This window comes from Acipenser ruthenus, chromosome 6 (genome assembly GCF_902713425.1).
Source record: "Acipenser ruthenus chromosome 6, fAciRut3.2 maternal haplotype, whole genome shotgun sequence".
NCBI classification, from domain to species: Eukaryota; Metazoa; Chordata; class Actinopteri; order Acipenseriformes; family Acipenseridae; genus Acipenser; species Acipenser ruthenus.
Window position 1 is genome coordinate 13,350,712 of NC_081194.1, and position 12,097 is coordinate 13,362,808.

General features: G+C 36.5%; 1 protein-coding gene across 3 annotated transcripts; it reads right to left on the reverse strand.

The window, feature by feature from the left end:
• Positions 1-685: 685 nt before the first annotated feature.
• tmem14a (transmembrane protein 14A) lies at positions 686-9,043 on the reverse strand. Of its 3 annotated transcripts, none has more exons than XM_034017527.3 (5): positions 8,915-9,043; positions 2,874-2,956; positions 2,197-2,298; positions 1,757-1,844; positions 686-1,230 (listed from the first exon to the last, which is right to left on the reverse strand). In XM_034017527.3, exons 2-5 carry the CDS (start codon positions 2,947-2,949, stop codon positions 1,191-1,193), a joined length of 306 nt encoding a protein of 101 aa, XP_033873418.1. In that variant the 5' UTR covers positions 2,950-2,956; positions 8,915-9,043; the 3' UTR covers positions 686-1,190. The 3 variants fall into 3 exon arrangements, with proteins under 3 accessions (XP_033873418.1, XP_033873419.1, XP_033873420.1); XM_034017528.3 differs by lacking the exon at positions 8,915-9,043 and adding an exon at positions 7,273-7,470; XM_034017529.3 differs by lacking the exon at positions 8,915-9,043 and adding an exon at positions 4,163-4,309.
• Between the last annotated feature and the right edge of the window lie 3,054 nt (positions 9,044-12,097).

The window sequence follows — 12,097 nt, forward strand, 5'->3', positions numbered from 1 at the left end:
GGCCACATCCACACGGAGCGCCTTTACTGGATGCGCCACACAGGAGCTCCGCTTCAAACATTCTTATAGAATAATACAGCACTGCTTGCTGTATGCTGTATGCTTGCTGTTCGTTGGCTCATGCACATGATACCTTCTAAATATACTACTGCATGCATTAGAAAAAGTGTCAAAAACTGTTATTCTAGAAGAACATTGTTTTATTTTTAGATAGCAAAACTCAGTTTGTTTGCATGTGTTTAAGAAAAAAAAGAGATTTTTTTTTTACAAAATGCTTTTATTTTAATTTGGAATGTATTTTTTTTCTTAAATCTTTTTGTTATTTATTCAATGCATTATAGAAGCAAGCAATACTGTAGCTAAATTATTTTTTTTGATTTGGAATCAGCTATCAAATCAAGCATCACAACTGGTGAATGGAATTTGAACCCCTGCAATAACCCTGCACCTCAACATCTGACGTGAGATGAACAAAAAATGGCACAGTTGGAACGAGTCAACCAGAGAACGATACCTCCCGTAATAGCGCTTTAGTAACATGATTGGAACCTCTCATCTTTAATTACAGGTATTAATAATCTGTGACCTATATCGTTCCCAAGAGCACAGACAAATCTTAATCTCCTTACAGGTAACATCAGGTCTAAATTCTGACAGTAAGCCATTTTAAAAACTGATACATACAAACATTTCTCTCATTTATTAATAATACACATTTTGAGTTTTAAAATATAACACACCCTCAATTGTAGTAACAAAAATGTGAATTTAGTAATGGTTCTTACAAACACTTGAATAAAAACAGCGGGCGTTGAACGTACGAGATCTGTACGTAAAACTGTTGCATTAAGGTGCACTATATGGATATATGGACCCCTAGTTATAGTGATTACACGACAAGACGTCCTTTCTTTGTTTTAACGTCCCGGAATTGAATGAAACCCTCATTTCAGTGCTGCTTTCACTCTTTGTATCTGGCTTGGCAACAGGTCAATGTAGCTATGCTATCAATGGACTTTATGAAGTTTCTTTATCCAAACTACCGTATCGTTCATCGTAGGGTAACATGAACATCATATAATGATTGGTACATTGATTATGAATAGGAATGATGCGTTGACGGCCATCGATTGAAGTAAGAAAATAAAGGACTCGCTAGTGGCTCCAAGGAGCTCTTGAATGCTGTTGATTTACAGCACTAAGAAGATAATCCTCAAAACCATCAGGAAGCTGGAATAAAAACAAAAGCAAGTGCAATCATTAGCATCTGGTATAAGGAGACAATTAATGATGTGATTAAAAAAAAATGTTTGGCTGGTGTCTTTAGTGTTTTTTCAGGTATACTATAGTGCAGTAAAATCAAACTCGGAAACCTATGTCCAAAAAAAATAGCGTATTTTCTATGGTTCATGTTCTAAGCCTTGCCAGATTGCACAAAAGAATAGAGAACAATATTTTGCAGATGGAACTTAATAAAGGTTCACTAAAACCAAACAGGTATTTGGCATCTGCTGGTTTCTTCTTACAGGGCATACACAGATGGATAGGTCCTTCATATTGGGGCACATACTGAAAAAAACTGATTATTGTGAACAAATTGCAGTCAATTATGAAGAAAATCCTCTCCTGGGTGTAGAAAAACGTGGCTGTAGCCTATATGGAATTTTGTTGGAAAAGCTTTTATAGTTCTTATTTATAGAGGGATTTTATAGTATTCCATTTTCTTTATTTACAAATCCCAGTAGTGGCTTATTACCTTAAACCAGCCATAAGCCCAGCTGGCATTAATTTCCGTGACCTCTTGAATCTCATCCCCATCACTACTGTCAGAGTGAAAGCTGCAACTACAATAAAAGAAAATGTTAACCCTCTGAAATATAAAATCTTAGAAGTTTCTCCTCTACAGGGAGCAGTAGGATCAACAGTGTCAATTAAAGTCACAACCTGCCATTCTTCTTGTTCTATCAGTGAGCTTAACATTGCAGTACACTAGCACCTCCATATAACTCAGTATACTTCAGTGGATTAATACATTTTGTACATTATAAAAAGTGATGGAATTTGTATTTTAACATCTTGACTTAGTTACACAGTCCAAATGAGGAACTGGTTTTGCCTGGAAAGTGTACATTTCATAACCCCAACCCTGCTTAGAAAAAAACACTGTGCCGCATATAATAAAGCAAGTTTACTTACTCAAGGAAAGTTTCACATCTTTTGGATTATTTGATATCAGATAAGCCCCATAACATGATAGGGAGCCGAAGAGAAGACCGGCAATTAAAGACATCACACTTCCTAAGAGACAAGCACATAAACGATTTAGGTCTATCGCATGTTATATTCCAGATACCAGATGCATTGCATGGGCCTGATGATCTCCTACTGTATAGCTAGTACTGCACCCAAGGACTAATATATTTAGGGGTAAATACATTAACACCAATCTGAACAACAGTAACATTAATCACAAAAAGCTGTTTCATCATACTTCACAATATGTTATACAGTAAGCACATTGCTTTTTTAATGGAATGAATAAAAGCTATTGGGTCATTCGTGGACCCTTTATGTGTCAGTTATTTTCTGTTGGAAAGCCTTTGACACAAGCTTTACTGTATTATCATTATTTGTAAAGGTCATGCCCACCTTTGAAGAATAAAAATGGTTAATGGTCATCAAAATGGGCATTTTTACCACCTTCAGACATGTTCTCACCATGTGGATCAAAGCTCCTTTTTTACTTGCCCACAACACCTATCAACCACAAATGGAAGAACGACAATGTATTTGGTCCACTTGAGAGGGAATGGCCACATTGCATGCTCTGTTGGAGTTAAATGGTTAAAGTTTGTACATAGCTGGTTGCCTACCTTTCCGTTTGTAGCCAAAAAAGCCCCCTAAAGCCACTGCAGCAGCATAGCCAAAGCCAATCCAATCAATTGCCATTGTTGTGCTGGAAAGAAAGACAAAATCTCTCATTCATATTTATATTGTAAGTATATGCTTGCCTATATCAAATAAAGTTTGGTTGATTGATTGATTGATTGCCTAGGAAAGTGTGGCTGGCAGTATAAGTCAATATCCATTAATCAAGATGAATGAATTTCATTGTTTTAAATTGGAATTGTAAAATTGAAATGTATGCCAACATGTGCAATGGTTTTGTATTGTGGACCTTCAATATACAAAAAGGTGAGCATCATAAAAGTATTGGAAACAGTAAGACACATCATCCTAGTACTAATTGGTAGAGTGGCGAGTTTCTTTGGTCAGAGACATCGTGTTTTTTGTAGTAACTGCACATTTCGGAAGACTTGCATGTGACACAACCTGGTTTGCGATGAGATATGTAACACATTCACTCTTAGTAAGTTAAGGTATCGATGTATCTCACCACCCCAAATGTATGCTATGTTGCTTTGTGTTGTGTTATAAAATGGTACATTGTCACAGTGTGGTACGCGTACCAAAACTTGACCCGTGTAATGTCAGAAAGTGATACGCTGTGAGATTTTGGTACAAGTGCAATCAATTGTGATGTGATGCATTTTCCTATTGTCAAACAGAGGTATATTTACCATTAATTATACATTATTTTTTTTGCAAACAAACTGGAAAAAGAAAAAACAATTCATGATGAACAAGACATAATGAGAAGTCCACCACAAAGTTGCAGAAGTAAAAAAAAAAATGTACAAGACCCAATGTATTGCATATGATAAATATTTGCATACGATTTTCTTAATGGTGGAAAAATTGGTTCACCATAGGGGGATTTTATCAGTAGCATTTGGCAACCCTGAAAATAACACTACACCGAATTCACTGTTCTCTCATATTATTGACCAGTTGCAGTTTAAGAAATTCTAGTTAGCGTCACAGAACATTATACAGGTTTATACGAGGTCCTTTTCTGAATAACGTATAATAGAGTCCTGCTTTGGGTCGGGTACCGGCGGGTGCCCGCATGTGACACGCAAAAGCGGGTCAGAGTGTTAAGCTTTTTCGCGGTTTGTAGTTCGGATGCGGGTAAAAAAAAAAAAAAAAGTTATTTTCGGGTCATGACCGGGTCTGAAATTGAAACACCAAAAACGTTTTCTGTCCTTTCAGCGTACTCGTCTGTAACTTTGCCAATTAACGTACTAGAAGGTAAACGTACCGGTATTTCCTGCACTAAAGCAGGAGGCGATTACGGAGGAGTCAGCTGACTAAGCAGTGTTGTCGGTTTGCATTGCCGCTTGTTTGATACGTTGCAAGGTGCTTTTATCACGTCTACTTGATGATATTAAAAATGCCTGTGGACAAGCTGAAACAAAAGATAGAGCAGGGTTTATGTCATGCAGTGGATAACAGTTCGAGAGGTAAATCATAAGTGTGAAATAAAACCGAATGAAAATAAAGAACACGTGACTGGATTTGTTGCTTGTAAAACCTGTCATCACTATTTTTGTGTACGACAGACACAAAACTGGTACATCTCTGGCAACGGCGCCGGAGCCTTTCTAAGAGTGGGTGGGCCAAGGTCGCGGGGAGTGGAATGAAGTATTTCTATGGATAAATGAATCCAATTTAACAACTACGTCAAATATGAAGCAGGTTATATATTTATAGTCTACTGGTTATTTAAGTTTGGAACATCAATACTACTACTATACTATTGCACTGTAAACCCTGCTCCAAAAAAAAAAAAATACATGTAAACTCATTGCCTTAATATAATTAAGTTTAGCTACTCATTTGGTTTTTGTTACAACTTTCTCATAACATGTATATTCACTTAACTTAATCCATTTGAGTTAGATTTACTTTTTAATAGTCAAGTTAGTTTGAACATTTTTATTTCATTTAAACAATACATAGTTAGCTGAGGCAACAGAATATATAATCAACAAACAACCAATTTTATTAACTGCCAGTGCAGCACTTCTGCTTGTGCGTTTATGGCAGCATTTAGTTACACGTGCTGGAACCAGCCAGATAGGACAGCGGGAGAAGGGAGGGAGGTCACATCCGCACACTGACCACCGAGCGGGGGTGGCCGCACACAACACAAGGAGAGAACACACGTAAGGGCGCAGACTTATCTGTGTCACTGTGTTTTGGAAGAACGATGAATTTCAAGGTATATGGGTCATTCTACGGGAATGGGACAAATTGGAGTTCCAAATATTTTTTGAAATTGATGTTTGTTTTTTGTTTTTTCATTGAAACAATCTGAATGAAGTAATTCAAGATCTTATCTGTCTGGAACTTTACTTGGCCGATCATAAAAAGTGACTGCTTTCTAACTTTTGAGTAATCAAACCACCAAAACAAAAAAAGGCTCAGGCTAAATTAATGCTGGTCATACTCTAACTTACAAATTCATGTCCTTAACTTTTAACTTGTAGCAGAAAAATAAAGCAGAATAGAAACATTTCTGTGCCAAATGCAGGCAGTGAAACATATTTCATAGACATTTTTTTTTATTATTATTTGTTGTGTTCTTCTCAAGAATGTTTACAAACGTTGCTTTTTTATTCTTTAAAATCTGACAAGTGTGGATCAAGAAAGGACTTCATTGAATTACCCATATTATGAATTAGGATTTCTGCTGCTTTCAGATCAAGTTTTCATCCATTTTGGAGAGATGAAATCCTTAAAAAGTAACTGTTCATAGCCCTAGCTTTAAACATGCTGCCTCAAATACCTCTGGATGTACTTGGACATGGCAATGTGTCACTTGATTAGGTGCAAAAATCAAAGTGATGACATTTTCTGAAGTATACCAAATTTTGTCTTCTATATGTGGCCAAAAGAAACAATTATTATTATTATTTGTTTATTTAGCAGACGCCTTTATCCAAGGCGACTTACAGAGACTAGGGTGTGTGAACTATGCATCAGCTGCAGAGTCACTTACAATTACGTCCTACCCGAAAGACGGAGCACAAGGAGGTTAAGTGACTTGCTCAGGGTCACACAATGAGTCAGTGACTGAGGTGGGATTTGAACCGGGGACCTCCTGGTTACAAGCCCTTTTCTTTAACCACTGGACCACACAACCTCCTGCCAGAGCAATGCATCACCTTAACCTCAACTGCTTCCACACCCACACCTTCAATGATTCACTTCTTGTTTTTGACCTTGGAGACTGCCACTTGAAGCTTCGCTTTTAATCTCTGTAGTTGTTTTATGTATTTGCCTGCCTTCTTTTTATTTCTCTCAATTTCTTCTTTCAATGTTTTGATAGTTCTGTATGCCTTTGCCCGATCCCTTTTCACATACTTTCTGCCTCTACTTCTCTGTGCTGAACTTCCTGCTGTGCCACTGTCACTATCACTTGGTGTGCATGGGGGTGTGATTGCTTAACAAAACTTCTCAATTTCTTGCCTATTTTTTACTGCCTGTCTGTGTCTCTTTTGATTAACCTTCCACCTTTTGCGTTGGCTTCGCTGTTCCCTGTTTGACATTTAATTTACACTTTTCAGTTTGCCTTCATTTTTTCTTCAAGCATTTCTTTCCCTTTCTTGCCTGAGGTATTCTTGGTATTTTTGTGGATCTTTTTTTAGTTTTTCCCTGAAACGTCTAACTCTATCAGCACTACTTTATGGCATTTTGTCTGCTACTGCCTTTCCTTCTCTCTTTCTTTGTTAGTCTAAAATATAAACACATTAAAGCATTAGACATGCTCTACTTTATTCATACTGATGATAAACTAAAAGTTAATTTAGGAAAGGCAGGTGCAATTCTCTTTCTTTTTTTACATAAATCAAAATCCAAAAGCACTTTACACTGAGGCATAGCATCCATCTGGGTATAATGGACTAGCCATAATATATACATATTAGCATATACACAATAGCATATATTCAAAAAAAATATTACATTTCTACATACACAATCAGTGCGTCTGTATATATGCATACACATCTATCTATATCTGCATAATACATACAGATGTATCTGGTAAATATTTCAAATAGTTTAGTAACTTCTAGTGTCACTACCGTAACAGTTTGGTCATTACCGAAACAAAGCAAGTTGTTACGGTAATGACAATTTGAAGCATTTTTATGAATTTATAAACAATTGAGGCCTACACATCCTGACCTCTTTTTATTTTGAAGACATAAACCATAAAGTAATTTAAATCTACATTAATCTATTTAAAAATACATGTAATTGTTATGTTAAACCATGTACGGTAATGACAAATAATAAACCTAACATGATTTTCAGACATTTGAAGTGATTTTTAAAACAAGTGTTTGAAAGAGATCTACTCACCATGTGGTCAAGTTGGAAAATGATGCAACCTCTTCTTGTGATCACATGATCAAGAGGTATGGCTTAATGTATGTTTGAACTAGAGGGCAATACACTGTTACGGTAGTGACATAAAACTGGGGACACGAATTTGCACACTTTTAAAAATATATATTTTTATATTTTTTAAAAAATACTTTAACATTTTTATATAATAAAACATTCTTTATTAAAATTATATTTCCATGTTTCAGAGTTACTCCAAAAATGCATTTATTTTGATAAAGAAGTATAGGAGTTGGATGTGGGGACAATGGACTTTTGTAGTTATTGACCCATAAATGCCAATATTGCATGAAAAATACAATGCAGATTTGATCATTTTAAATAATAACAGCTATGAAATAGGTGTATATTGCATATGACAAAATATTACATATATTTATTTAAAATGTTTTTATTTTTTTGAGGTGTGGACTGCAATTTGTCCCATTCCCGTAGAATGACCCATTTTATATATATATATATACCGGTATGTGTGTGTGTCTATATATATATTTACACACATACCGGTATATATTTTTATTCTTCTTTTCTTCTCGCCCTCGCTGTTAAAAGTAGGTGGGCAGGGCCCCCCTGTTTAAAAAGTACATGGGCAGTGGCCCGTTGGACCATCCCTCTCTGCCGCCTATGATCTCTGCGAAAGCACAGGTGTAGCTCCCTTTCAACTGGTAGCACGAAAGAAGTAGACAGGGATTTTATATGGTAAAGTAAGTAGAGATAGTCAATATGTTACAATGTTAAAATATATGCAGACTACTAGAGAAAGCTTCCAAGCTGTATATCCTATTGTATAAACTCAATCTGTGCAGAATGGTAGATATGTGTGTGTGTGAATATGAGAACGTGCGAGTGCCAGTCGACGCAGGCAGCAGCTAAAGGACAAACACTTGCGGGTTTGGGTCGGGTTGCAGACCTTATTAAAGCAGGGCGGGGCGGGTAGCAGGTAAGATGACGGTGTTGCAGCGGGCTGAGGGTCCGGGTCGGGTCCTGTAGTGGCGGGTCAGGGTAGGAAGCGGGTCATAAAATCTCACACAGTACTACTACTTGCTACACATACAGCAATACTACTGCGACTACGGCTATTAATAACAATAATAACAACATGTACTCTAAGTAAAGACGAAAACGTGGCCCATAACATCGCAGTTGCGACTACAAAAAATCGGGTATATCAATTATTTTGATACAGTGTATCCACTCATTGTACCCAGGCTTCTGACGATGGACTACGATCGTTTCAAAGTATTTATTTTCTGCTGATTCACAAAACAAACGTTATTCCACAAATGAGGGATATAATGGCTGCCGAATTCTACCAAGAATCACAGTACAGTTAAGTACTATTTCACAGCACAGCAGATCGTATTTATCTCGAATTCTAACTTCATGCAGGTTTCAAATACGGATACAGTAAATTCATTGCAGTGATTTACAGTTTTATACGTAACCTGCGCGAACAAATATTAATATGCTCTGGAAACATGATAACATAACAAACATGGTGTTCGCTTTTCTTATTAAGAACCATGACTGCTCTAAATATATAAAGAAAATAAATCAATAAATAAATTAAAAACACAGTCGCCCATTCAAAGCATACCTCTTTCAGTATCACCAGCCTGGCTTTACCCTTAACCTTTGTCATTTAACCCTGCAGTGGTACTTGATTTTCTTTATAATAGTAAACAACACCCATTATCATTACTGTTTGGTTGTCAATTTATCGTCTTAATTAATAACAATATTACAATAAATAAATCAACAGTTCTGGAAGAACGATATACAGTACATTGAATGTAGTTTTGGTAATCACAACCGCCATCTTGTGTGTGGCACAGTTGCGGTCTCATTCAGGCAAGATACCCTAAATAATTCCGCCTCAGAGCTAGCGCTTTCATTGCGTCTGCTTTAGCTTGTGCTTCGCAGCATTAGAACCATAGAGCACATTATACTTATTGACTATTGCTTAGTATAATAAAGTTTCATTTATTTTATTTCCTGAAGATGTTTGGAATTAATGACACAGATGCACGTCAATTTAAGGATGCAGAGGCTGTCATTAATTCATCACTCAATCTCGGATTGAAAATACTATTTTTCAAGTGTTTTTTTTTTCATTTGTGATTTATTTTTATTTTTATAAATCTTATAAAAAATGAGGAGTTAAGCAATTCTGATAAAATATAACACTGAGTTAAGTGATTTAAGTTAATTTATATTTAATTCGATGAAATGTAAGAAAAAAAAGAGTCATACAGCTTTATTTGCAGATTCATCTTTTTGCTGTGTGCCACTTTGTCAAAACAAAGTCAACTAAACGGGATAACCTCTGGTGTTTATTTTTTTCTTTGCATTAAAAGTATATGAAGTAAGCAAAAGAAGCTCTGACGAATGAGGAATGAGGACACACACAATTGTTTTGCTCAAAAAAGTTACTTGGCACCCTTTGGGGACAAACAGGGCCTGATTTTGGCCTACACATTTTTTTCATAAACTACAGCCCTTGGAATCTTGATTATCCATATCTCCTTCATCCGAAAATGTTAACCACCATCATTGAAGGTGCTCTGGTGAGTGATCTGGAATGCCCAGGAACCAAATGACTGAGGCAATATGGACCCCACAACCAAGTCTTGAACGTGATACTGGCAAAGATGCGTCTGACTGGTAGTGTCCAAGAAAAGACAAAACAAAAAAAAAAAACCCAAAAATATCATATTTTAACTGCACTATCATGAACAACATTATACTTTCATGTTTTTGGTATTTGTTTATTATCAAAAATATATGTTAAATTTAAGTTGATAAAAAATGCATTGGGTGAGTGTGAAAATCCTGAGGAAAAATGGTCAATTTTAGTAGGTTTTGTACAGTAAGTTATGTGTAGCGTGATGCAGTTCTCTTATTTGTCACCATTTTGTGTCAGCAAAAACAAGGCTTTATATGCCCCTGAGGATTATTTGTATGTATAAATTGTAGCTTTGCTTCTCATTTTTACACAAGGCATCAGCCAAAGAACCCTTGTCAAAATGGGGCAAGTTCTATCACTCTAATCTGTGAACTCCCCAGCAGTTACAGGAGGTGGTTTTTATCGTCAGAAACCCTACCGTTGGATGACTATAATTGATTACTTCAGAAACCTGAAATGCATTTGAATAATTCAACAGTTTAAAACAGTGATTGATATCTGTCACCACTTTGAGCAAAAAAAAAACAAACCTGTAATAATGCAGTGACTGCCTATTTTGTGTAAATATGAGAATATCAAAGGACTTGCAGATAAACCGCTTCCCACCTCTACCGGTTGCATCGGTTTGTCCACATTTCACTTAAATGAAATGTTATTTTAAAAGGCCTTACAGAAGCAGGGAGTATACATAAATCAAATTACCCAAACTCTTATATAACAAGAACATAATTGTTTTTACTAATACATACATTTACAATAATAAATATATTGTTCTAAAAATGATTTCAATGGCTATATATAGAAGAGTTTGAAGTATAGCCTTGTCATGCTGTTCTAGAGTAAGCTTCTTAATTAGTCTATAAATTGTCTATAACCTAAATAAAACTTGAATCTTTCTGTTATAAGTCAGTTTCAGTAACGATGAACATTTTATAACCATTAACTTTCTAGGACTGGTGACACCAGACGTTAAGTTCAGTTGTAAAATAACAAAAACCGTCCTGAACTGGAACCTATGAGAGGTAGAATTCCAGTCACTTCAAGTAGTACATATTCTTCAGTAAATATATATATTGTGGCAGGGTGAAGACAGGTAAAAGGCGTGAAATGTGGCCTCCTGACTGGTGGAGACACTAAAGGGAGATACCCGTGTGACCACGATGAGGCATGCCTTAAACATAGGGTCTGGTTGTGGCGGCCATCTTGGGTAGGTCGGAAGCACAGGTGTTTCAGGTCGCACTAATATCACAACCGGATCAGGTCACACGCACAACCAAATAGCAGTTGGCTGTGACGGATTGATAGAGGTGGCGAACTGTGTAGAGTAGTGAGAGTTCCCTGGCAGGAGGCAGAGTTTTGGATGGGTGCTGGAAACACAAAGTGAGCTGATGGTGTTGTGTTCTTTTCTCTGGATACACTAGCACTTACAGGCTCAAGAAGAGGTACTGGAGAGATGGAGACCCAGTGAGCAGAGCGAGTAAACAAAGCACCAGTGGTGAGAGATCACGTGGCGAGACACCATAGAGCCAAGACAGGTGGCTATTGTCTACCAAAGGAGCACTCAATTATTTTAGTGAAGGTCCAAAATTCTTAGTTAAAGCAAGGTCAAGGTCTGGAGCACATTTTCACTCCTATCCCCATACCGACCAACAAACACAGAGCTACACAAATATAGTTTTTACACGTGTTGTTGCTTTGAAAGCTCTTCACTAGGTTTAAATGAATTTTTGGGAAATCAAAACTGTCTCATTTTTACTAGTCTGCTTTCTTTACTGACTTGTTACTGCATGAGTTCTTTCCCTGCCATAACTATAGAATTGTATAACTACTGTATTCTTATGTGTCTGTGCTATCAGAGCCAAACATTGTGTTTCGACATTGCAAAAACAAAGCAAATTGTAGCAAATGAAACTGAAGCACAAGAAAAAAACTGAAAAATCACTGTGCTTTCTCTTTCAAGTGAATAATAAAAACACCTATATATTCAGTACATTTATAATCGGCTAATACTCACAGTAAGTGGTAGAAGTGGCGGGTCCTCAAGTGCCTTGAGTTATAGGTGAGCTCAGCAAGAGCGATACAGAGATGCAAAGA